We start from the raw sequence: 27513 nt of genomic DNA, 5'->3' as shown, positions 1-27513 counted from the left end.
GCGCGTAATTTGAGCGGGTGATTCGATTATTTCTATGAGTGTACAATAAATAAATATTTATTTACTCCGTAGTCGTGATGACTCGCTATAAAATGCACTAACAATCATTCTACCACGTTGACCTGCTTTCTCTATAGAGTCTCCAGCACCTTGGCATAAAATTCTATAAATTTCACACATTTATCACCAGTCAGTCATAATTCGTGACTGAAGGGGTTATTTTCCGCGCTTATAGATAACTTCACCCACAAGCGAAAGGCGTCTCGCAAGCGGCCCTGGCACACCGTAACCGGTACCATACGGGGTGCGGTACGCGTCTCGAAGCCGTGTATTACCGTACCGCACTACAAATGAACCCGAATAATACGAACCCGGATAAAGCGAATGATCTTCTACATCGAACACGCGACGCCTGATAAGTCCCGTATAACGAAATCGACATTTGCTATATCGAACTCGAGGCGTCCGCTACATGCCGGTGCGATAAAGCCACAAAGATAAGTGGACTGGAGCAGCTGTACACATTTCGCGCTGCTGATCGAACTCGAGGTCGCTGGTTCGATCTCTACCACAGGCAGCCGCATTTTGACCGGCGTAAAATGTAAAAAACGTGCCCGTGCTATAGTTACGCTTAGATGCGCGTTAAAAAACCCCAGCTGGTCAAAAATTAACCCGCAGTCCCTCGCTATAGGGCGTGCCTCGTAACCAGATGGTGATTTTGGCGCGTAAAACCTCACTGAACTTCAGACCAACCTGAAGACTATGAATGGTGTCTGACGGTGAACACGTTCTATAAGCCACTTCTGCAGTATCTGCGCGAAACAAGTTTATACGCTGATATGCAGTTTCATTTTGAAATTAGGCCACGTGGCGATGCAGGCGAATTAAAAAAAACAATGCCGGAATTTATTATTTTTAATGTCTACCCTTTCTCGCGCATATGAAGAACGCCAATCTCAATCACATTGAGGAACATTTCAAGGCACAGGCAAAAAATTAGTGCCTGCTACGCGCAGTTTCGTACTCAACAAATTAATCTCTTGCTTATTTTCCGTGCGGAAGTAACAAATCCTTATATGATGAATGCATCGCAAAAGTTTGCCTAAGTTCGTCGTTGGCGAGTTTAGGTTTACTGAGTATACCTGATATATCGAACTGTATTTTGCTTCCGCATAAGCCTGTTCGTCATAACCGGGTTCGACTGTTTATTCCGAATCGAGAAACGGACGTTAGCTTGTGCTGCCGCCTATAGTGCCGCTATAGTCTGTCACGAAAGATATGCGAAAGGAGAGCCGTGCTTCATCGTGGAGACTTCTTAGTCAGAAAGAAGCCCGCGTTATTCACGTGCTCTGAAGCGTGCACCAGGATGTTTCTCACGGGGCACTTTCGTTTCGCGGCAGGCTGGATTTACGACAGGGCAAATTGCACGTGCGCGCTTGGATGCCACGTGAGGCGAGAGAATCCTCTTCTTTTGTTAGTCGGCGTCTACTGCGCACTCAGTAAAGCGCAGCTTAGTGCCTGACGTCCGGTGATGAGAAAAATGCTTAACTGAGCCGTAATTCAGTTTATTGCCTCGGTCAGTCTCTCGCTCCCGCCCGCACACAAACACAGGCGCGCATTGTTTCGTCTTCCGGATTGTGCGACCAGCTCTGTGTGGCTGGCGCCTTGACATACTGTCTCGGTGATAGCGCTCACAGAGTCTGAGTCACTCGTATAGTTTCTATCTCTTCTCTAATCTATTGTGTACCTTTTCTTCTTTCTTTTTTCCTGCACAAGGTAGCCAACCGGGGATATCGTCTCGCTGATTAACCTCTCTGTCTCTTCTTCTATCTCTCTCTCTGCAGCCTTCCCGCAGACATGTAATAACAAGTTGCTCAGTTCGCAGTTCTATTGCCGCGTGCTCCTATTATAGTTGATCCGCGCGTTCCCGAAACTCACGTCTCGTCGAGCTGTAGGTAGCCTTTTGGGGGCGAGGGGGGGGGGGGGGGCAGTCGGCACAAGCGCGTCGTATCAGAGACGAGGAAGCAAGGGATGAAGCGACATAAACTTCGTTATTTGTATTTTTTTTATTTCTCCTTTTCCTCTAGTATTCGCCCATTTCTTCGACGACGGCTTCAGTGTGTGTTGCACACACGCACGCACACACACACGCTCACACACACGCACTCACACACACACATCCCGCCACATCGCTCGGCCGCTCGCTTCCGCCCCGGATAATACGACGATGGTGGCAACGCTACCACTACTACTACTATTACTGCCGCCACGGCTGCCCAACTCGTTATCGCCTCCGGGCAGTCATTGCTCGCTGGACCCACGGTCCGTCTCTCTCGCACGCGGCGACGGGATCCAGAATTCGCCCCCCCCCTCCCCCTTCTCCCCCCAACTCCCCCCGTGTCGACCACCCGTGCGCCAGACTGCTTCGTCGGAGCCGTCTTCTGCCCGAGGTAGCTGCAGCTTCTTTCTGCGCCGAGGAGGCGGGCATGTTCGCTCGGTCTCGGCGTCGCCGTCCGTAACGCGATAAGCGCTCGCGCGCGTGCTAGCTCGCTCGCCAACAGCAGCGTGTGTGGCGCGAGAGCAGTGAAAGCGTGAGCGCTGTGTGTTTGTGTGCGTGTGCGCGTGCAGCTCCCAGATCCCGGCTCCTTTGTGTTGCCGGCGTCGGCAGCAAACCGTCGTCGGCCCGTACAACTGCGCCGCGGCTTCCGAGCATCTCTGGCTTCCCCCAATTCGCTCGGCGCCGTTTTCTTTTTTTCTTCCTTTCCTTTCTATCTTTTTTTTTTCTTTCGCGCGTTTTGCTCGGAGGCGTTGGAGAAAGAAAGGATTCCCCCTGTTTCCGCGGCTCTCAACCTCGGCTGCTGCGGCGCCTTCAAAGGAACTGTTTGGCGACTTCGGGAGCGTTGGCCCTGCCGTGGCGTTGCGAGTTCGTTATAGTAGAGGAAACTCTGGACCGTGCCATCGTTTGGCTACACGTGGGCCATGACGAGTAGCACTAGCACACGGATTTTTAACGCGATAGGGTTAAGAGGAAGCTTTAGCTCGGGCCCCAACTCCGACGCGGCCTATTCAAATACGGGTAAAACGCAAAAACGTTTTTCTGAGATAACCCCGTGACCGATTTTGATGGAATTTGTTGCATTTGAGAAAGAAAGTTAAGTTCTAGTGACTGTTCGAAGCGGAATTTCGATTTAGGGCCAGAATTTTGTTAAAGGGATCTTTTATTAATTCGGAGGTTTGAAAAAACATAGAAGCGCGAAGTTTACAAATTAATAGCTCTGCATCAAAAACAGATATCGCGGTTCTGTAAGCGGTGTCCACTAGATCATAGAAAGCCGACAAATTTTATACGTCATTTTATATCTTACGTGAATATCTTACGTTGTGTACAATGGGTCTTCAGAATCTGTATTTACATATTACTAAAATTTTTAGATTCACGCGTAACATTGTAACACATGAGATTCATGTGTAATTTTGTCCGCTTTAGATGTACTATGATATGCAATTCACAGAACTGTGATATAATTTCTCATTGATGAGTTAGAGTTGTATACTTCATAGTTTCGTTTTCTGAAAATTTACTATTTTTGCCAACTTTCAGTAAAAATTCGAAACCAACAGTCACTAGTTTTAAGTCTTTCTTTTAAATGTTACCAACCTGGTCAAGTTTGGTGTAGTGGCTGCCGAAAAAAAAAACGAATTCTCCTTTTACATGTTGGACGTCGCTTCGGCAATAAAAGAATTCCGAACCACGCATACCCGACCACTTCTCTGCAACCAAAGTTGGTCATGCCTTGTCTTTCATAATTTACAAAGTTATTCCTCGGAATATTGAGAACGGCAGCCCACAAACAAAGGTAATTAAAAAAAAAAAGAACACCGACAGCGCATGTCCTTTATGCTAGCTCTTCTCAGACTGAAGTACTAAAAGTGCGAAACAATAACGTGTGATGGAGCCACGCAAGAGGCCGCGTTTCTACTAGAAAGCTCGCCTTCGTGCATAGCGCTCGCAGCCAGCGTTTTCCGGTAAGCGTTACGGTTACATAAGCTGCAGTTTCCGGGAAGCGTGAAAAGCAGTAAGGGCCGGGTCTTTGAACGCAATCGCGTTCCACTCTTAAAGGCGAAGCCTGAGCGTCCTTCAAATTTTTGTCTAATATTCATGCTTTGCGTGTTCACCCGTATCTTGTGGCATTTTTTGTTACTCTTTTATCGTTCTAAATTTTCGAGCAATCACCTTCTTTTTTTTTTCACCTAAACGCACGAGAGCAGTAACTGTCTGCGCACATCAAAAATCATTGCGAATTGTCGACTGGAAAGAACCGGCCTAATGTGTGCGGTAAATATATATCGCATACTGTATGAGGCCTTGAGCTACGATGCGTACTTGGTCCAAGCCCACGCCAGCATTGAGCCAGACTTCGCCCGATGTCGGCGGAAACTGGCAGGAATGTTGGTCCTACGTTGGGATTCCGCAAACAACGCTGCAGTGGAACACCATTGGGGCCGACGCTGACTATCCCGGTTGTGCAGTCGTGACGTTGGCATGTGCCAGTGAACGATTTCGAGTGGATACATACTTTTCAGTTATTGTATATTGTCGCGCGTATCCGTAGTATTGGCATGCAGCCAAATGCAGTGGAAAATTCGTTATTTCTAGCCCTTGGCGGTGCCATTATACGCTTTTTCCGGACTTTTCATTGGCTAAGCCATACAATACGACCTAGCGTTTTTATGCACGCATAAAGATCCATCTTGCCTTGACCTGTGCCTCTAGCCGACAAGCAAGTATATCCAATAAGGAAAAGAAACTGTTGTGAGCAATAAGTTTAGTGTACGTATACAAATACGTGTGTGACCATTTACGCACGCGCATGGTCTCATGCACTAGCGCCGCCTGCGCGTCCCACGCAGGGAAAGAGACGCGTCTCAAAGGAGGTATACTCTAGTGCGTACGTTGCGTGCTGCGGTGTGTTTTGCATATATTGGGTGTCTGTGTCGTGCACTGTGCGTGTCATTTCGGGTTCTCGACATTCGCATCTAGGAATGGCAGCATCATTTGCATGCTGCCACGCAAACCTCCCGAGGATTCATCAAATAGATAGATAGATAGATAGATAGATAGATAGATAGATAGATAGATAGATAGATAGATAGATAGATAGATAGATAGATAGATTGTCTGTCTGTCTGTCTGTCTGTCTCTCTCTCTCTCTCTCTCTCTCTCTCTCTCTCTCGCGGCTACATGCAAATGTGCGCGCCAAGTGGTCGCGCTCACGTTTTAGCCATACGCGCCGTGACCACTTACACGCACGCGTGGTCAGTATATAGCTTAAATTTCAATACCGGCTGCCAGTAAGGGAGACAAGAAAAAAAGAGAGAGAGAAAAAGAGAGGACGTGTCCACATATAACGTTGCGGCGGCGTGGCCCCGGTGTATGACAAACGGCCGGCTCCCGTTTTCCCGCCATCCCCCTGCGTCGCCGTCACGCGCCGCTGTCCTCGCTCCACGGGAGTCGCGTAACATTACGCAACCTCGCGGGGCAGTGCGACACGCGTATGTAGTCTGTATACGTGCGGGGCGCTCCGCGACGGATCATTAATCGCGGGGGCGTGCCTTGCTGCGCGTATGTCCGTGACCGTGAGTCCGGGCGCGTCCGCCGCTGCGGTGTTGCCGGAGTTGTTCTCTCCTCTCGTCCGCGTATATCCCCGCTGCTTGTGTGTTCCTCGCACGAACGGTTTCATTTACTTCTGCGCTGACCCCCCGCCCCACCTCCCCACCTCGGTAATCACGAAACTGCGACGGAATCCGCGGCCCGTGCGGCTTGCGCCGCTGCCGCAAGCACGATATAAATGCTCGCGTTCGGGCGGCTCGGGGGCGGATATATACTGGCTTGTAGTTGGACGTTTTATTGTATATCGCTGGCGAGATTGTAAAGGCGGGTGCAGCTTAATCGGTCACCGCCCTTCTCTGCACTTTCTGATTGAATTCCACTGGTGATCGAACACGACAGAAAGACGTAGAGAGAGAGAGAGTATGTGTGTGTGTGTATATGTGGCGGCGAGGGGGCGGGGGGGGGGTAGGTGGATGTGTGCTTTCCTTTCTTTAAGCGCAATAGTTTATCATTTCAAGACATATGGCTGTATCTGAATGTTGCAGTTGTATTTTCTCCGTTATGTAGAACATGTATGTATATTTAATAGTGTATTCTGCTGCTTGCTTTTAAGTTATTGGTCCTAGCGGCGCTTTTGTTCTTAAGTTACAACAGAGAGAGGCTAGCTCTCATCCTCAAACAATAAGAAAACAAATGTGCTGTAACGAGAGAGAGAGAGTATTGTTGCGATTTCCGACCTCGCCTTATAGTCTCCCACCGCCCCCACCTCCTCTCCAACCCCGCCTTCGCTCTCTCCTGCATTTCGAATTAACGGTGTGTTAATTCCTCCGCACGCACGGAATCTCTCTCTCTTTACTCTGTCGATTCTAGGCGGGTTTTCGGGCCTCGTATCCGGTTGTCTAATATTCTTTTTTGCTTGCTCTAACGAGCGTTTCTCTTCATATTCATCTGAGAACGGCTCGCTGCTCGTCCCTCGACCTACGCACAACCTGGTAACGCGCGCCAGGCGCCGAGGGGCTTTAAGAGGGCGTGTACGCCACGCTCTGAAGCCTAGGCAAGAAAGACGGGGCAGTGCGAGTTTGTTGTCCTGGCTTCGCCTCTCAGCGTTTCTCTTCGTTTTTTGTTATTTTTCGTTAATGTTTTCCTTTTGTTCATACATATATATATATATATATATATATATATATATATATATATATATATATTTTCCTCCTTGCGCTACCGCATGCCTCCGTATACCCCTCCCTCCCGCCCGCCCACGCGTACATACGTGCACATCTCTCTGGTTCGAAGACGTGCGGCGAACATTTCGCAACCACGCAGGCGCGCGTCCGGGGCGCACAGGTCGACCGCTGATGAAGCCACGAGCGCGTGGAGGAGAGAGAGAGGGAGGAAGAGAGAGATGAAGATCTGTTCCGAACCGCGCTCCTTTTTCTTGCGACTCGAGTGGCGAGAAATGAGAGAGAGAGAGAGAGAGAGAGAGTACGCGGCGTAGACAGCGGTGTTTTCGCTTAAACACCGTAAAGCGTAAACCAAGTCCCGCATCGATGAGAAATGGAGCCAATCTTAACCTTTATTTCTGCTCACGAAGAGTGCATTCGTACAAAAAAAAGCAACACTGAAACGTTGTTTGAATCAAAGAACTTGAGTAGTATGAGACGTCACAACGAAGTCACCTGGCCTTCGTGACGCAGAAGGGTGGTCACGTGGGAGGCAGGACGTCGTGACGTTTTGAAGCTCGTTCCGCGGCTTGCTCGTCCGTCTGCCATGCTGTATCAGACCCCGGGCCTGCGCGAACTCGCCGCTCAGCGACAAAGGAAGCCAGCCAGACGCTTTGGGGGTTAACGTCCCTCTCTCTCTCTTTTCTTCTCCCACCCCCTGCTTCTGATAAGCGAGCTCCCAGATAAGCGAGCGACGCGCAGCCAGCTTTGCTGCGGGACGACGCGGAAGCCAAGCGCGACAGCCAAGCCAACAGTGAATGCTCCGCACGCTCCAGTGTTCTACCTTTCTCTTCTGGCGTGAACGTTCTGCGCATGCGCGCGCACTGGTGTTCCCCGGTTATGTGCAAGTTATAGGATAAACCTGTCTAGGCGAAGCCGCGCTGTAAACGCTTAGCTAAAACTCTTTTATAATGGCAGCTATATATCAGATGAGTTGCCTTTCATTGCTGCAAGTGTAATAGTTCACGATTTCATTGGGGCGCGCAGCGTATTGAGAAGAGCTAACGCGACTCCCCGTGTTAGCGCGCACGCTAGCGATGCGTTCCGCGGGTCCTCGGTACCTTATTATCGCTGCATTTTTTTTTTCAGGAATCTTATTCCGCTACCGTATGTAGGGAGAAATCTCTTTGCGCCCCCCGCTTCATCCCACCCCCGCCGCCCACCTTACCCAACTACAGAATGCCGTGCAAACCCACATTCCATTCTATGTGTACGATCAAAAGTATATGGACCAAGGGCTGTGCGAACAAGAAAAAAAGAATAAACGAAAGAAAGAACGAATTTCCTAGAATTAACCGAGATGTTTACTGTTCCAAGTCTTAACTGCAATCTTTAGTTTCAGGTTAAGTGCTGAGGCATCGATGAAACTTCGATTTTTTTTTTTTTCTCAGACCACCCCCTTCTCCTCCCCCTCCCCTTATCCGCATACCTTTGGTATTGGGTGCGCGTACAGTCGGCGCCCGGGTTGGCTCTTTCAACTTTCAGAAAAGCGCCCCAAACACTTTCTCCTGTGTAAGCGGGTGCTGCCGCCGTTGAGAAGGACGCCGTGAATAGTAGCGGTGTCTTTCACTCTGCACTGCGGGGCCTCGCGGTCCGGTCCAGCGAGAAAGAAAGAAAGAAAGAAAGAAAGGAAGAAAGAAAGGAAGAAAGAAAGACGGGGAAGCCCGCTTGCGTTTTTGAAGGAGCGCAACGCTGCGGGCATGCCGGCTTCTGAGAGCGGGTCCGCGCGCGCGGAGGTGGGCAGCAGGGCGCGGGCACGCTTTTTTACCTGCCCGGTGGCGCGTTCTGTTTGGACGCTGGCGGGCCTGGGCGCCGGTAGACCACCGAACTGCCCTCTCCCGCCCACCCCCTTCTTCCGCCCACTCCTCTATGCCATTGTCACTTACATTTTTTTTTCCTTCTTTGTTATCTCCTCTCCCTCTGCCCGCGGCAGTTTGCCTCGCGACCGGCGAAGGCCGTTCAAGGGTAGCGGAGCTCTTCCTTGCTGTTCGGCCGGGAAAGCGCGGTTTCGTCCGCGAGCACCATGCAGTCGTGTCCTTGGTAGTAGCAGCAGCGGTAGTATAGTAGTACGTCGCGCGCGCGTACGCGAAGCCGTTGTGCCGTAGTACTGCGCTGTTCGGGAGCGGGCGATGCGTCCACACTTGGTGGATGACCGGTCATTACGGGATCCGTTCGAAGCGGATCGTCGCGCGAGGGAGCCCTTGGAATATGTGCTCTGCTGTGAAGCCCCCCGTGTGAGCTTGGCTCCACTTCGCCCCGCGTTCGTCCCGAACCCCCTCCAACTGTGAGAGCAAGGCCCGCGAGCGAAGATTTGCGGTAAGGGGATCGAGGCATCCGAAGGGAGTGGGCACTTCTTTCTGTCTTTTATTTCTAATTGTTTGGAGTGAAAGCTCTGACACGTTTCGATTGTGTGACATATCCGCGAAAGTCAACAGCTGTTGAACAGTAAATGTCTGAGGCTGGAGTTGACGTTTCATCGAGAGCAGTTGTGCATGTGTCCTGGCGAAGACTAGTCACCGTGTTCGAACATCGTAGGTCCTAGAATTGTATGTTGGAGCGGTGTTTTCTATTTTTTCTTTCGTTGAACAGATTGGCTAACTAACGTTAGCTGGGACATGCGGTACATGTTCCGTTATTCGTCATTGGTGTGTTTGTGTGCTTTGGTCGCTTCAGTTTGTACATTAGGGGACGCTAACGGAACATTCCGCTTGCGCAAGCAAGCCGCTTGAACCCCGGGGAGACCCAAGCAGAGCTTGAGTTATTGCGTGTACGCAGTCAGATTGCGCCCTCTGTAACCTTCCCGCGACTTGAGCAGCCGACTACAACTAAAGCCTGCGACCTCGGTTGCTGTGTTCAAATCAGCGAAACAAGACGCATACGCAACAGACAAGGAAGGTACAATGGACGATTGCTGGAGTAACAGCTGAACCTTGCTCGTTTCGGGTATAAAGTTCATTTGTTTGTCCAGCAACCTTCGCGTGTACTCCCTGTCCTTTATCAGTGTTTCTCTTGCTAATTTTCGTCCTAATTGATATTTTATTGCTTGTTATTATGTAGTTTATGTTGTGCAAGTATTTTGTTAACGCTTGGTAATTGTGTATGGTTATAGTTTGGCATTTATTACTCAGTTTAGGTGGTATTTCTAGTCATGGACCGCGCTGATTAGTCATTCACGATATACATCCGAATATGCACGTATGAATTTCTTCTAATGCTGTAAAAAGGTGTTGATTGATTGATTGATTGATTGATTGATTGATTGATTGATTGATTGATTGATTCATTGATCGATTGATTGATTGATTGACCCGCCGCGGTGATTACGTAGCTGAGCACGAGGTCCCAGGTTTGTTTACCGGCCGCATTTCGAGGGGCACGAAATGCGAGAACGCTCGTTTACTTAAACTTAGTTGCACGTTAAACAACTCCAGACGCCCAAAATTAATCCTGATCCCTCGAGTACACGGTGTCTCTCGTAGCCCGGCCCAGTGCTGCTTTTGTGCTCATGTGCCATCTGGCCCAGCACTGAAGTAATAATTGTTTCCACAAGAGCTGTCGTTCTCTACCGCAAGTCTCCTCGGTTTGATTGATCGGCCATGTGCCAAACCGCACAGCACTTATATATCCGCAATTTGTTGTTGTCTCTAGCAGGGCTCCGGTGTACAGATTGACTGATCACGTACCTTTAAGGCCTTAATTTGTCAACTGTGCCCTGCCGTTTTCTCTAGCAGTGATCCGGCTAGTTGAGCGATTTATTGATTGACCGATCGTGCACCAACTCGCCCAGCACTTGCGCCTTAATGCGTTGCAAGTGCTCCGTCGTTTTCGCTCGCAGGGTAACGGTGTATGGATTGATTGATCATGTACCATCGGGACTATTACCAACCAGTGCCCTGTCGTTCTCTCTGGCAGGGCTCCGGTTAGCCGAAATTGACTAACCGACCGACTGATTACGTGGCACCAACTCGTCGGGCACCTTATACGCCTTATAAGTCGCTACAAGTGCCGCGTCCCTCTCACACGCAGGGTGACGACGGCGTCTCGTGACTCGCCCCTCGGATGGCGCGCGTGGCCCCGAGGGTGGTAGCCGCAGCACCAGCAGCAGCACGGCCGCCGAGCGGAGGGTGCCGGCGCCGCCCCGCCGGGCCGCGGGTCGCCGCCGCCGCGACTGCTGCGGCCTGAGCGGCGGCCGAGCCTCGTCCGCCAGCCGCACCGCCATGGCCGCGGCCCAGTCCTCCTCGGCGGCCGGCCCGGGCCCCGGCGGCACGGGGCTCGCCGGGGCCACGCTGCTGCGAGCCGGCCTCTACGTGAGGCACGTGCGGCACAGGCGGTTCCTCGCCAGGACCTGCCAGGTGAGCACGCGCCGTCGTGGAAACTATACGCAACGAGTTCTGCCGTCGGTCGCGTATCGCTCCGCGCATTTCGTGGTCGAGTGGTTTGGACCGACAGCTCCGAGTGAGAAAGGCGTGAGGGTTCGACACCTTGCCTTCGTAGCTTTCTATACTTCCGTCTCACAAGTCGTTTGCAGCGCTGCCGAAAGTACGAGGCGTACAAAGGGAGCATGCTTGCGCATCGGAATATGGTTCCGGACGTAACTGTCTGACCAATGGCAGGATTGGAGAGTTCTCTTTTAGAGCGCAGCTCTTTGGCGCCCGTTCCTGCGTTTCGCGTCGCCGTCGAGCCACGCCGTCGTCCCTCGCCGTAACCAGCTCCGTAGCCGGGGCCAGCGCGCTGCTCTAGCTGCGCGCGCTCCTGCCATCTCTCGCGCACTGCGCGAGCTTTGTCCTCTTCACTCCTCCCCGAATGCCACCCATGTGCGGCGGCAATCAGAGCGCCGGCTCGGTGGCGCCTGATCTCGATAATCTGCTGCTGCCCAAGCCGAAACGCATAGCCGCCGCCGTTCGCCTCAGCGTGTACCCCTCCCTCCGTGGCGGCGACCGCGCGCGGTGTGTTCTCCGGTTGCCGAAGCGCCGGCTCGGTATCAGCGGATCACGGTGCGCACTTCCCAAGCACAATCGTAGAGCCACCTTCAGTTGACTCGCTATCAGCGTCAGCGGCGTCAGTCAGTCGCTGCCCAGACCACACATACGCTTGCGGACGCGCGCAAGCTCGCGTTCACGCGCCCACGCATGCGCAGACGGTGCGGCATGGCTCGTATGCGTCGAAACGCGGCGTGGTCTCGGGCAACAGCTCCTCTCTGTTATCGCGCCTCTGGTTTCCTCGCGTCGGCGCGCCTTGCTACGCAGCTACGGCGCGGAACGTTCAACTCTCAGTGAAGCAGATTTATATCATGCAAGAAAGTGCTTCTTCCTTCCTTTTCGCCTTGATCCAACAGCTATAAGAATATAACAATTTCGTTTATCGATATTGAAGCATTTTGAAATACTGTCGATAACAAAGTACGAAGCGGCGCCTGCCAAGGCGTCTGTGAGTGAGCCCAGTTAGGGCGCGCTGTCGCGCGTCTTTGCGGATGCAAACCGCCATTACTCGCGTGGCGCGGCAGGTGCTAGGCGCGCGTCCGCAAGCGTACGTGTGGTCTCGGCTTATCTCTTCGCCGCGCAACGTTTTATGCGCCTATACGCGCTGCCTCCAGCGACCTCCCGATAAGCGAGGCAGTTGCGCCAAGCTACGCCCCGTTTGCGGCGGCCATGGTGCGAAATGTTCCGCGCGGGACGGATTGTCCGAGGCTTTCGGACGGTTTAGCCGAAACAGTTGAAGATCTGCGCTCACATTTCGCGTTAGGAAGTAACGCATAATCGTCGGCAGTTTTTTTGCTCGGCACATGATACGTTACAGCGACACGTGACGTGACTTTGCGCATTCAGCAAAGGAATTCAGAAGCCGCTTAGCAGGAGACGTGGCGCGGGTGAACACATACCGAGGTTCATTCGGTCTTGCAATTGGCTAAGGAGTCATACAGCTTCCACAGTGCTGCGAACGACTTGCGATGGAGCGCATATATATATATATATATATATATATATATATATATATATATATATATATATATATATATATATATATATATGTACTTGGTCACTCCAATAATAGCAATAATAGCGGAGGCGCTAACGTGAACGGCCTGCACGGTGCAAGCCAGCTGGGGAGGTATTCTGTAGGAGTCCCTCTAGTGGACTGTCCATTTCGACCACTTCTGATTGGCTGGATCCGCTCGTCTCCTCCTCGCTCGTACAGATACCCAATCAGCAGCGGCCGCAATGAACAGTCCACTAAGTGGACTCTTACAAAATACCCCCACCCCAGCTGGTACAGAGCTAAACCAGACAACCCGAGAGCTAACATAGCATTAACCAAGTGTATTATACTTTGCTGCTAGTGTAGACTTCCGGCAGGAGGGTAATCGTGAACACGTTGCTTTTGCAAATGTTTTACACTTGCTTACTGCAGTAGTAGCTCCATGTTTGGCTGGTTAAGCTCTGCGCCACCAGGTGGCTGCACCGTGCAGGCTGCTTAGGCCGATCACGCTTACGCTAAAACCCCTTCACCACTGCGGTAATACTACGGTTCGAGGGGTTTTAGTTAACGCCTCCGCCCATCCGTCGAAACGTCCAGCTCGCCTGCGATTAGCGGAATACCGGACACGCTGGGCGCGCTGCGACAGGGCGCTCGCGACTAGCGCTGCTTGGATAGCTGTCGCGGAGGGTCGACGTTCAGGCGGCTAGCGGAGAGGTTGGAGCGGCTTCGGGCGCTGGCTCCAAGACAACCGAAAGTATAGTCGACACGACGTCGCATCGTGGCGTACAGCCAGTGAAGGCGGAGCTTAGCCCCGATCACTCGGCGAAGGAGTTGAGGAGAAAATGCACGGTTATGGAGGAGGGTATACCTTGTAATCGTCAGTAACTTTCTTAGTATGAGACGCTTCGCTTAAATTGCGGCGATAATGTTTTACTGTAGCTGTACCCTACGCGTAGAGTAGGTACAGCTGCAGTAAAACATTGTCGCCACAATTTAAGTGAAGCGTCTCATATTAAGTTTGTCCAGACCGAGTCGGGCACCGTTTAATACCCGTTCGGAAACACGCGCATCCCTCGTGTCGTCATTCGAGAACAGCCGGCAACCTCACCTGCAGGCATGTCATGTCAGGAGAGCCTTTCAAAGGGAGAGCCTGCAATTATTACTACATCTTTCCCTCTGTAAACGTGTCTTAATTTTTTTTTTACCGCTGCGCAAGCACTTGGACCTTAGGGTTGTTCCTGGGCACGTGAAATAACAATTAATTGATTGATCATTATTATTATTATTTGGCAGCGTAAGTAGTGGGCAAATCACCCACGAACTGGCTGCCACATTGCGAGTTATGTGGCGCCTACAGGTACAGAGCATACTGAGTTACACTTGTGTGCAGGCGCTATGTGCCTTGCACGGAGCTCTAGCTCGAGTCAAGCACGCACGCAATCTCTCGTCGGAATTCGGCAAACCGGGGCTGGAATCCGCCATCGCGTGGCGCTCTATATATCAGCGGCCGCTGCAACGAACAAGAAAGATAACCAAACCTCGGCAAAAAAAGAAAAAAGAAAGCTGAGTGGAAAGTTAACCCTCAGATTGTGTGTGTGTGTGTGTGTGTGTGTGTGTGTGTGTGTGTGTGTGTGTGTGTGTGTGTGTGTGTGTGTGTGTGTGTGTGTGTGTGTGTGTGTGTGTGTGTGTGTGTGAGAGAGAGAGAGAGAGAGAGAGAGAGAGAGAGAGAGAGTCGACAAGAAATTGGTTGAAATGAAACAAGCGCGAGCTTGACAGACAAAAAATAAAGGAAGAAGAAGAAGAAGAAGGAAAGGAGGGGAGTTATGTGATAAGATCATCCTCTATCCGTTCCATGCGTCCCGGCTCGTTTACCCTGCAGTGATTGAATGCGCTGAGGCGCGTTGTGTTGAGCGCGCACGCGTGGCTTGCAAAAAATGACTAAATGTCAAAACGTGTATAAAACGACCACAGCGAACGCGAGGAAACACTAACTACATGTACACGCCCGCGTCCTTCACCCGTTCCTTCCTTCCTTCCGGACCCCCCGTGACCTTTTCGAGGTTAATTTTCATCTGCGCTCGGGTCGTTTTTCCCTTCGTATTTCTTTTTCTCCCCGCAGATTGCGCAGATTTGGTTGTTCTGTCTTTCGTATTCTTGTACACTGTGTTAAAGTTCATCATATTTTGCGGAATAGTGGGAGTGGCCTCCATCGCCGGGGGGGGAAGCCCCCCCCCCCCCCCCGGCGACACCAAAGCCTACACCTCCTATCCCCCCCCCCCCCCTAGATTGTTATTACCAAAGTTTTCTGTTACCCGCATCATTTGAGGTTTCTTTTGAGTTGCCTCTTGAGTTGCCACCTTTTCACTCAAAATTTTATTGCGGCTAAAAGCTTACTGCATCATTGTTGGCGCGGACGTGCGCGGCTGTTAATTCATGTTTTAGCTTTATTTATGCAAATCCTTACAATAGGAAATCAAGCGCGTTAAAGCACCAGCGGCGGCTGCTTTATCCGTATTTTTTCACTTCAACCGTTTGTTTAAAAATTACCACTGTGAACACTATGCACAGGCACAATAGTGTAATACACAGGTTGTCCCGACTATCATGCACCATGATTTAAAAATATGCAAATCCCACGTAGCTGGACAGAACCAAGCTAATGTTGTTTGCCGTCGCTTGGAGATACTTCGTTTATTATTCTGCATTAGGCCTAACTACATAATTAACCTTAATTCATTAAACTTCTCAATATTATAGTGACATGACAAGTATAATTCAGAAAATTGTGGAGCAGCATGAAAAACTCCCTATACAGCTTTCTGTTGTTCAATACGTGCTATACATAAATGTTTTTCTGAGCGTGAAAGTAGCCCGCGAATGCCTCGAGCGGCCAGTAGCGCGGCAATTTGGCGTTTATTAGCGGGCTTCTTTCGAAAAACTCAAGATTGTCACCCCGTATACTTGCTCGAAAAGCTAATATTTTTGTTCGCATCTTATTGACAGTGCACCAACAAAGCTTTACAGTGATTGATTGATACACGGCGCGGTGGCTCAGTGGCTCAAGCACGGAAACATTGGGCGCACGCCGCCAGATGGCACAGCGTGCACCAGATGGAAGGACGCGAGAGGAACCCGGCTGCAGTTTACGCGGCTGATGAGTTGTACATGACGTGGCATGACACGTGACGTGTTTCAGCGGTGACATTGGTCGTTGCGTTATTGCTTGGATGCTGATCGCATTGATGCGGTGTCGTGAAATGACTTCTGCGGTAACTTTTTCTCTTTTTTTTTGGTATTGTAGAGGGATAATTTAGTACCACGGCGCAAATATTTTTTTTTTGTCTTTCGACTCAGTAAGTCGTATCGGTCAGTGTACATGAATTTGCAGGGCGCCCTTGAAAGCGCTTAATCCATTATTCCGCTTGGACGACAAAAAAAAAAAAAAAAGGGAAAGTCACCGGAGTGGCTGGTCTGCAGCGCTGTTTTCTTCTGGAATTAGGGGTACTATCCATGGCTGGGTCACGTTCTCGCCACATGTGTTTGTCGCTTCCCATATTTTTTTTAATATTCCAGCGAATTTCACTCTTGTATAGGAAGGGCCTTTAGAAAAAATTATTTTTTTTTCTAAAACTTCGACGCTCCGGGGAAATTGAAGCGAGGCTCCTGCGGACGAGTAATGAAAAACCCAATTAATTAGTGGACTAAGTAGGGCGTCGAGCTTTTGTTTTCTTTTTTTTAGACCGTCACGGCTGCGGCAGAGGTGTAAGTAACCAATGTCAGGGCGACACATCATCCCCAGGCGTCCTTTCTTTATTTCATTATTTCTTCCTTTTATCTAACAAAGAGAGAGAGAGAGAGAAAGAGCACGCTCAAAGATTGTGTACACATGCCATCTCGCTACGAGCGAGGAAGACGAGGAAGCAGTGCGAAATGGGAGTAACGCGACACCTTGTTTTCCAGCCCGACGATTTTTTTTTTTTTTCTCCAGTCGTGGTTAGACGCGCGCTCGAGGAGGTCGCGGGGGAACAGGTCGTGAGCGAAAGTGCGCGTGTATCGCGAAGTAAAGCAAAAAAAAAGGTGGGGGAGGAGGGGACGTTGAGGGGAGTTGAGGCCTCCCTAGTCCTCTCGGAAGAATCGCGAAACCCGAGGCCGGCGTGTGCGGTTACGTTGCCCGCTCTCCCACCTCCAACTTGCAGCATCTCGTGAGCGCTACGCGGCTGGGTTGTCGGCGGGGCGCGAACTGCTGTTCCGTTCCGTAGTCGCCGTGTTGGTACAGGCCCTCTCCCTCTTCTTCCCTCGCCTATGCCTTTCTCGTTTCGTGTCGCGTTTCGCCTGCTCGCCCCCTATTTGCCTACGTGCGTCCCTTCCTCCTCCCCCTTCCGCTCCCTCGAGTTGCGGCCGTTCGTCTCGGACCCGAGTGTCGTTTTTTTTGTTCTCTTGTTTTGAAAACGACGTTTATTTTGCGGCCGGCGTTGCGCGTACCCGGTGGTTCGAACGGGTGCGTTGCGTTCACCGGGTTGCTGTAACGCCCTCGCTGCGTTCACCCAAATAGCCAACTATAGCTGATTTAACTTGGCTCCCGTTGGATTTTTAAAAGGCGGCGGTAGTGCGCTTTGTATGTACATGCTTTGGACATTTCTTGTGAGCGTCTGTGAAACAGGGTGTTGTAACCTTTCTCTATGGTGAAACCTTTTCGACGTGTTTCTGCGTTGTATCTTCGATTTAAGTGGTCTTCGCTGCCGTGGTTAGCTTGTTTGGCTGGTTAGTACATGTGCAAACGGTCTTTGCCTATGACTGTGATGTTCTGGAGTTGTGGAAGGTCGTCGCCCCTATTTGATGTACTTGCGTTGTCGCGACATCATTCGAACACTATACCATAGAGAAAGAATGACTATATGATCAGAGCAGAAACAAGTGCTATAACCTCCCCTGGTGGTCGTGTAGGCGTCAGCTCTTGAAGTATTGGGCAATGCACAGAGGGAGCCAGTTTTATTTGCGGATGTGTGCTTGCACCAACTTTGACAAAACTCTGATCATTCGGGACCTATAAAAGCAGTGCTGTATTGTTTTTGTTCCCTGCTTAGTTCGCCTGTTTACATACTCGCCTGAATGTGTGCTGTTGTGATTTGTATGTTTTCCGCCGTCGGTCTGTACCAGATACCTCGCATTCAGCTGCTTATCGCCTGTGGTCGTTTTATAACTTTGCTGCAGAATTTGTCCTTAAGTCGAATAAACTAGGGAAGGAAATCGTGAAGCTTTACTCCCGAAAAGCGCTTGTACGTCCATAGAATTTACAGTTCAAATGCAACACATATCCTCATTTAAATTTTAGAAGAATATTTCATTAAATTTAAATTGCAGATAAACAGAATTCAATAAATTGAAGGTTTCTATATGCACCCCAAATAAGTTCTGCAAAGTGAAACGGTTTGTTACATTAAAGTTCAATATATGGAGGTCTAATTGTACAAAATTGATTGATATAGGGGTTGATTGGATACAGGGTGCGCATATTCACACGCCTGCTTCCTTAGTCAGTCGTTACGTGCCGGTCTATTTGGGCAATAAACCAAGCAACAATGTTAATGTTTTTGAACTGTTCATATATTGGGAGCACACCAAGAAGGTGATCTAAAACCTCCAGACATATGGTGACTATCTGTTCCAAGTAATAATGTGTACAGTGGCATAGCAGAGTAAACAAACAAAAAAGCTGTCTTTTTAAGACAGTGCTACATTTTTTTTCCTAATTACAGCAGCCGTGCAAGGTGTTCTAGATCAGTTACAATATTTGAAAATTCATTGTGATTGGCCAGTCTGTTTCCCCTAGTGTTATAATGGTCTCATATTCTTGCAAAGTTAATCATATTACTCCTGTTTCCTTACTACATTGAACTCCTGAAATGTTTTATCCCGGCCACTGCTCCTCATCCACCATGCTTTTTCTGCTTAAAAGTTCTCAAAGCAATTATCTTGCTCTCCTCTCCCTATTATTCAGGCAGAAAAACAGACCCACATGGCCATCACAAACTAATTTTCACTTACACATGTCCTGATGTTCAAAACGTTGCAGTTGAGTTGAACTTATGCAGCAGTTCATTGAGCAGCTCTACAAGTAAGCTTATGCATTCCACTCATCTTTGTGTATTGGAGTTGGAGCAACAAACAGATTCACAGGAAGATGTAAATACAAGTCGAATAAGGAATGTTTTGGGCTGGAGCCAACGTTGTGACAAACTCATCTTTGTCAACTAGTCCTCTTGTTGAAACACTGGCTGCAGGCAGAGGCCTCCCTTGTTTAGCTGATGTTGATCACTTGTAGAACAATCACTATTGTAAAAATAAACAGGCTATAGAATAAATTTTATGTACAGTAAGGTTTCAACATTTTCTGTTAATAACCCAACAGAACAAGACCATTAAAAAATTTTCAAAGCTCAAAAAGGCTTGCATTCAAGTGTAATACTGCATGCATACAGAAAAGCAAACTATTCAGTCAGCTCTCCTCTTGAAGCTGTACTTCACTATCGCAGCAGGCTAGCAAGCACCAAGTATGAAAGAATAAAAAACGCATTTGCACTTCTCGTCTGACGAAATTTACTGAGCTTTTACAGAAATGAAAATCATTGAAAAGGAAGTGGGTATTTAGGTTGAGATATGAGCACGTAATCTGTAAGCCTCGTAAGCTTATGTCAAGTAAAACAACATAAAATCCTGAGAGATTGAGCTTTTTAAGTACACATTTTATAATAGGAACACCAACCTTCTTCAGGGTGATAAAAGCACTGTAGATCAAGGTTCTCTACGTAGTGGAAACATTGCTAAATCTGTTAAGATGTGAATGTGGGCAAGTTCGTAACAAATTTCTAACTTGCTAAAGCACATTACTGTCCTCATCGAACAAATAACTATAGTTTCTTGTACATGTGCCTTGATCACGTTCAGCACAACATTATGCCTTTTTATCTTTCTTTAATACATTCTGTAGCCCTTCAATGAATTCAAGATGCTAGAAACCATGTTGAACTACAAAGTGCTTGCCACTAGAAAAGACAAGAAGTCAGTTCCTGTGTTAGAAATATTTATTGGTTAGAGAAAGGCTAAAATTTAGTAGGAACATTAACCATGTTTTGAAGTTTTCATCCTACTCATTTTACGGTTGAAGCTAGCTTGCTTCTCAGGTTACTTGTGCTTATAATTAAAGCACAACAAACAGATGAATGGCTTGCCAGGGGATTATCCACAGAAAGTGGTCACTTTTCTCACTCTCACCGTAGTGTTTGGGCTACTGCTGGTACTGTTGGCCGCATAGCAGCCAGTGCAGTGCCACTGAGTGTGCTGACGTGCCAGTTTTTCTTAGCATGTGGACATTCCTCCCACGAGTTTCTTCGATGTTGTTTTGACGAGGGCCGAACAGTGAATGAGCCAGCTAGTTCATCTTGAAATTTTGTAATTGGCGTAGCGTTTCCTTCAAGCATGCTACGAATGTTCCACGCATTTATGATGGCACTTCCAATGAGCAACTCAACAGCTACCTTTCTGTACCACTTGAGTCCTTTTCTAAGGCAGTTGTGGTATAACGTCATTTGTTCACTATAGTCGACGCCCTTTTTTGCTGCATTGCAATCGAGACCGGCCTGATGTTTCATGATTGGTGCGCCGTCCCTTGTTTTCTTCCCACTGTCCACCAAAGTTGCTTCATATTTGGCGACAGATGTGAGTATCAGAACAGGCCTCTTGTCCATCCACTTCAGTGCCTTCACTCCATTTTTGGACTGAAGTCCGGTAGCACTGCCATTTGCAACCTTTACTTCAGTGAGATCTTTTGGCAGCCCTTTCCTCACTGAGCGAACTGTGCCACGAATGAAAGTGTCTTCCTTTAGAAGGCGAAGAGTGAGTGGCAAGCTCATGTAGAAGTTGTCTACGTACAGCGGGCACACAACTTCCTTGTAATTTTGCAGGAGTTTCAAGCATACATCTTCGGCATGTCCGATGCCAACTGTTCAGTCACACTTTCCGGCATATACATCAACCTTTAGCCTGTAACCGTCTTTGGTACATGCCTTGAACAGCCTGACTCTGTAAGAACGAAAGTCTGCCTCGCCATGGCACTATTGTTTCATCTATCACAACCTCCTTTCCCGGCTCAAGCACAGTGGCAAAAATTTTGGTTCAATTTCTCTACCAGAGGATGGATCTTAAAGACATGATCCTGCAACTCTGCAACCAGTTAATTGTCCGCAAAATGCCGGAACCTCAAAAGTAGGGAAAAGGCGGCCACGGCTCATATTTTGACGAATGAGTTCAACACCATACAGGTTACTTTTTGCCCAGTAGTGACTCAGATAGGAAGATGGACAAGATTAATACAAATTGGTATTCCAACAAATGCTTTCATTTGTTGGAGATTGGTTTCCATCCAATTTTTCAACTTTGATTTAGATTTGGGAGTAGGAAGACAGAGGAGACCAATACAAATCAGTATTCGAATAAATGCTTTAATTTCTTGGGCATTGGTTTCCGTCCAATTTTTCAACCGTGATTTAGATTTGGGAGTAGGAAGACAGAGGAGACCAATACAAATCAGTATTCGAATAAAGGCTTTAATTTCTTGGGCATTGGTTTCCGTCCAATTTTTCAACCGTGATTTAGATTTAGGAGTAGTTGACTTCAACACTTGTTGTGTGAACCTGTTTGTCTCATTGACCATCATTTGCCAAATGTCATCCGTAATAAACAGTGAACATAAAGATGGGGCATAACGGCTAGATGGCAACTGAATGATAGTGGGCGGCCTAGAGTGCGGTGTCACACTAGGCGAAGTGGTTGTTGCCGGTGTCCATTTCTCTAGAGATGGGCTGAGGGAAATGAGAGCATCGTATCCTGAATCATTCACCTCAGAATCATCAGTCAGGTCTGACTCTCCATTCGACATGCTGGCTGAGGTCTGTGATGGTTCGTAAACACTATCGTTGTCACTGATTTCACTGTCTGTCCACTGCTGAACATCTGACACTGAAGCACTTGACTCATCCGCTGGTGATCGCGAAGTTGCTGGTGCATTCTTCTGGCCCAAAACTAAGTTTATTTGTTTCCTCTGCATTGTGCTTTTTTTTTTTTTTTGCATCCGGAAGGGGCATGAGGATCTATCTATTAGACACGCTGAAAAGTTTGGGAGTAGCAAGAAAAATGCAGGTACTTATTCCAACGGCACGTATTTCAAGAACTGCGGCGAAAGTTTGCAAGAAACCCAACTGAGAAATGCGCCGTCACTCGACTCTCCGAAACAAACTAGCCACCCCGTGTCCAATGCAATAAAAATATATGTTAGTTGCAATTTCAAACCTCAGATGGCAACACAAGAGCGAGAATTCTTGCGTGTGGGTCACTGGAGAGTCACGTCGCACACAGCATAAAAACGTTTTCATTGAGTGCATCGTGGATTGCCAGTGGGTCATAGCATTTAACATCAGACAAGTAGTCTACTGGCTATCTATAACCTCACACAACAAAAATCGTACCTCTGAGTTCAAGTGTGATAATGTTATCGCAGCAGCAAGCAGATGAATGCCCATAACTTTGCTGCTGCGTAGGAGCACAGGCTGTGCTGTGATGTCATTCAGAGTGACACGTGACTTAGATTCAAGGCAGCATCAGTTATTTGTTGAATCTGTACGTTGCTTCAGTGGACTAATTAAAGTTTAGAGAAATAATGAAAAATACAACCCGAATGTCTGGGTGCTTTTGTTTTACTTCGCACTGTAGCAATATGAATTTCCATTTCGTCTCCTTTTTCCGACGTTTGCACGCCCGCAGAGAACGAAACTATACGTCATTGTCTACTGTGTTCCAGCATTGCGATCATGCTCCTTCATCCCCTCGCGTTTGCCTCAGTGCTGTGGCACTGACTTATACCGCTAATCACGTGTTCTCGTGTAGAGCGCGCATTATCGTCCGCTACAGGAAACGAGACAAGCGCAACAGCTCGCACGACACCGTCACCGGAAGTGTGCCGGTGACGGTGAAAAAAAGAAGACGGCAGGGTATACCCGCCGCGCGACCCCTCGGCTCCGGTATGGGAGAACGCAGTGAAGGAAATTCGCTTACACAGGCGAAACGGGGAAAGTCGAGAGAGTGTTTATATAGGCGGCGACGCTTGCCTCCTGAAATCATGTGTTCGCGGCACTTCAATAATTCTCTCTCTGCTGTTAATGAACCAATTTGAAAAATGCTTGCGGTAGAACACTTCTTAGAGGGCACGTAACAACTTTCAGCGTATAACCAAAATTTGTTATGTAGCCTGTGAGGGGCCCTTTAAAACAAACGCGGTAAAAATCGGGTGTACCGTGGGATGTTGTTACAGCTGCGTCGAGCTTCACAGCCCCCTACACAAGCATTGCTGTGAAGCCTGTGGCAGAAATAGAGTTTTATTAAATGAAAGGACTGCATAGAGCGCGCTCTCGTGTTGTGCTACGTGAATTAAATCATTCGTTTCCTGCCTGCACAAACGTCTGCATCTCGAGTAGATTTCGAGCACACCGTATAATAATGTGCAGTTCCGTCGTGCTTCGCAGCACTATACACAAGCACTGCCGTAAAGCTAGTGGCAAAAGCACGATGTCATGAAACCAGATCAATGCATATACCACGCTCTTTTGGTGCGCTGTGTGAATGGAAACATTGCTTGCCTGCCTGCACAAACGTTTGCATCTCGAGTTAATATCAAACAAACCATATAATATATGTGCAGTTTTGTCGAGCGCTTCACCGCACTGCATGCAAGCATTGCCGTAAAGCCTGTAGTATAAATAGGGTTTCATGAAGTCAAATGAATGCGCAAACCTCGCACTTGTGGTGTACAAGGTAAACAAAGAATTCGTTGCCATGTCTCCACAGTAGTTGGTCACGTTGATTTGTGTGAGCATATAGGTTCATGTGCCCCATCTACCTCTGTGATGAGAAAATAAGCAAGAATATCAGCTGCTATGTGTCGATGCATATGCTTTTTATTACAATGTGTAGGAGCAGTACATCTTACTGCATGAGTAAGCCACTGATGGAAACAGTACGTTCCTTGAACATTGTAGCTATTTAATAGCCTAGGAAGCACGCTATATTGGAAGTTGCAATTTTTTTTCTGTTCGCGAAATTCAATAACTCAGTGCATTTTCTAAAAGCAAATTTCGGAATGATACGTGTGCTGCGTCAGTAAGTTAAGTAGGCAGCACATAATTAGGCTAAACCAGAGGAATATCTGCAGGTAGGGATTTATACAAATGTACAGAGTATTTTTTAAAAAATGTTTTCTCAAATGTTTTCAGTGTGGATCCAGTTGCATATGCGCCCAGCGCTGATTTCCAGCGCTTAATTTTTGTTGAACCTTGATGTAACAAAGACGTAACACTCAGCACTCTACTTTGTTACATCAAAAATTTTTTTACAATGGAACACTGCATTCTACTATACGTGCCGCTCATGCGCCCCAAAATTTTGGCCCCTCTAAGGAATTCACTGTTTTAAGTCACTGTTCTCTAAGTTTCGTCCGAAACTTGAATAACGCTACTTCCAACACTCGTGAAACCAGCAGCCACGTCGGCTTGCGGCCTTTACACCGGCCGCAAATTACTTTTAAAAAATGTGGCACGCGCGGGCCGTGTATATGCACTCTGCTGCGCGCGGACAGCCGTATGCACGGGCACGGCCGGGCAAGAGACGTCGCGCGCTCTCCTACCCTAGCGCGCGCTTGATCACGGGACGTGGACAGCGCGCATAAAGCTGCCATCCTTCTCGGCTCACCCTCGCACCCTTTCATTCGCAATTAACCCCAGCACGTGGGATGCAACGGGGCACTATAATTTTTGTCACACTTGGACTTTGGTTTAAACCAAACATCAGGGCGATGGCGAAAATTCGCTTAGGGTGTCCAAAAATTGCTATCGCAATAATACACTATGGAGAAAGGTATTATGGAAATTATCTGTGGATGGGTCGAAATCCCCTAATTTCCCAAACACGCACCCATCCACTGGCACGCTGCACACCACGGATCCCGCGCGGCACGCTGCATGATTAAGGCGTATCGTTCTTCTCTAGCTCTATGATCATTTCTGCAGTAGTCACTTGGCGAGAAGCTTAATTTCCAACCTATGCGCAAGTGTCATACCTGAATTTCGAAAGTACACGGACCATATATATGTTGGCAAAATAATCGGAACTCACTATTTAGACTCGCCAAAATTATACTTAGCTGCTCACTTGAACTCATAAGAATATACTACTCAGCCGAGCTCACTCGGGCTCAAACTCGCCAAAATACTGCTCAGCTGGGCTCACTCAGACTCATGGGATGATCTGAGGGAGTTGACTAATCAGTGAGTTTGCCAGCGTATGATGTGTGCTGAACCACAAACCTGGCTTTCTTGAATAAAAACAGTTGGTCGCTGCAGCATATGGATGCACATAAGTGTAATTCAGAGAGCATGGCATTGTAAAGGCTGCCACAGTTACCATGCCATGCTGCAGCTCATTTCAATCATGTCAAATGCAATACCCCTTCCAGCTTTTAGTCAGTCGATCAAATGTGATTGCTATTTATCTCATCACAACACCTCATTTTCCTGCCTAAGGCTTTGGGTGAATTTTCCTTGGCATCCATTTTGTTACTCTAACAGGTTACCAGTTATCTGTTGCCTATGCGAAATTTGAAGTTGTGCACATTTCATGTGGACTCTATGCCAAACTCGTAGTAATGCATGCGTTTTTGCAGTTAGGTCTAGAGTTACAGAATCGCATGTGGGAGTTACTTTAGTTAGCAACTGTAGCTTTGGAACAAACATGTGCATGAGAGGGTGCTTAAGTGTTACCTGTCAAGACTGGGAGCACCAAGGCAACTTGTGCAGTAAAGGCATGGGCAGTACGAGCCCACAGATTTTTTAAGTGTGGCTGAGGTGATGCGTCTAGACTTCACTATGAAGAGAGCCAAATAAAAGGTTGCATCATACCTATTCATACCTATCACCATACCTATTCTGGAGCCTTTTCTTGAGCTTTTCTAAAACATTAAGCTCAGCCTGTACACTTTATCACAGCATAATTATTACATGTGATATAAAACATTGTATTGTGCAGTTTCTCCAACTCTTCGTGAAGGCATCTATCCATAGATTAAACAGGAATAGGCTCAATGTTGACATATCTCCACAGTAGCATCTCCAGGACCTCGTACTGTCACATTGCATCACAGACATTATTTAAGTGAACTCCAAAAGTGAAGCTCTTCGTTAACATTGGCTAAAATTGTATCTTTATATAGCAAAGTGATCATGCATAAATCTGTATGTCATGACAGAACACTTCGTTTCTCACGGACTTTAGTTTACAATTGTTTTCAAGTTCAGGAAAATTGTGCAGTGGGCTAGTTGGTTCGACATACTTAACACTGTTGTGCGGAGTGAAGAAGGGACAGGACTTGAGTGAGGAAACGACACACGACACCTGAGCACAAACTATCAACTGGTGATTATCACAAGACAATGATTCTGCTGAAAAGTAGGAACCAAAGGAAAAGAGAAGTCGTGGAAGCATACAACCTCAAGGTGGACCCACAGGGCTCATGTGTCAGCCCGCCGTCTATTTCACTCAGCAATAAAGAGATTAGCATAATCGCTGACAATAGAGGGTGTAGGTAGACCGGGAAGAGGACTCCTGTGCATGCGTGTAGGCTTTATGTACGCTTCACTTGCAGAAAAGTAAACCAGTTCGTAGTTTGTGCTCAGGTGTCGTGTTGTTTTCTCGCTCAAATCCTGACCCTTCATCGCTCTGCGCAACAGTGTTAAGTTTTCACGTTGTTCACTATGTGATGTAGGAAGGGTAAAATTGATGGGAAATCCCAATATTCTCGGGCATATTGCGAAAAATATGGCCCAAGTCAAGTGTCATTTTAGGCTTCACTGTCCCCTTTTATAGGGCAAATAGTAATAGTTTGAATTCTATGGACGCTGGTTGCTTTTTCTGACTTAACCTAGGCGGTGCTCAGCTCTCAGTTGAAAGGAACAGGTAAACAGGAGGACTTGCCACATAAGCAGGAGGTAGCACTCCACACAGACTTAAGCTTAATATACTGCGTGCTTCCACAGCCCTAGAATTGTTCATCCAGGTCATCCAGGTTCATCCAGCAGGCTCACGATGTGGCCGTGAGGCTTGGCCTTCCGATCCCGATGTGGGAGCGGCCCGCTTAGTGATTAATTATCACTACTTGCAGGACCAAATAAAGTTTTCCTTCCTTCCTTCCTTCCACAGCCCTAGGGGGCTAGTCTGTAAGTGTTGACTAAGTGGACTGTCCATTCCAGTACACGCTGAATGAATAGAGCACGAGAGCCCACGGTGACGATTGCCGCTTGCTCTACCAGCTTATAGCTCTACCAAATCAGTGTGTGCTGAAATAGTCCACTTAGTGGATCCTCACAGAATCCTTCCCGACTGATGTTTGTGTTGGTAGGTTGCAAGCATTGCACTTTCTTTCCTTTCATGTGGGCAGTTCCCACATATGGATGTCATTTAACATATTGTATTCATATTGCCTTTGATCTACAAATTTCTTATTCATGCTTATAACCAGGCCTACCAGCTCTTGTCCTGCATATTTATATAGCCTTCTCATTTCTGCATCAACACTGCACATATTTATAGCAAATTGGAGTCATTCTC

General features: G+C 48.0%; 1 protein-coding gene and 1 long non-coding RNA gene across 3 annotated transcripts in view; one reads left to right on the top strand and one right to left on the bottom strand.

Moving 5' to 3' along the window:
• The window catches only part of LOC126517558 (protein O-linked-mannose beta-1,2-N-acetylglucosaminyltransferase 1-like), a 294129-nt gene that overhangs the window by 234316 nt on the left and 32300 nt on the right, over positions 1–27513 (top strand). Inside the window, exons 1-2 of one of the 2 annotated variants that reach the window (XM_055064313.2) lie at positions 8877–9147; positions 10858–11183. In XM_055064313.2, the coding sequence (XP_054920288.2) occupies positions 11049–11183 (135 nt within the window). In that variant the 5' untranslated portion in view covers positions 8877–9147; positions 10858–11048. Of the gene's footprint in view, positions 1–8876; positions 9148–10857; positions 11184–27513 lie in introns of those variants that run through there. The other variant, XM_050167309.3, reaches the window with a different exon arrangement.
• LOC140214194 (uncharacterized) lies at positions 17435–22710 on the bottom strand. The gene is made up of 2 exons (XR_011891111.1): positions 22329–22710; positions 17435–19137 (listed from the first exon to the last, which is right to left on the bottom strand). It is a non-coding gene; the product is annotated as an uncharacterized lncRNA (long non-coding RNA).

This window comes from Dermacentor andersoni, chromosome 11 (genome assembly GCF_023375885.2).
Source record: "Dermacentor andersoni chromosome 11, qqDerAnde1_hic_scaffold, whole genome shotgun sequence".
Lineage (NCBI taxonomy): Eukaryota > Metazoa > Arthropoda > Arachnida > Ixodida > Ixodidae > Dermacentor > Dermacentor andersoni.
Note: the sequence above shows the minus strand (reverse complement) of the source record. Positions and strands in the feature narration are given on the sequence as shown.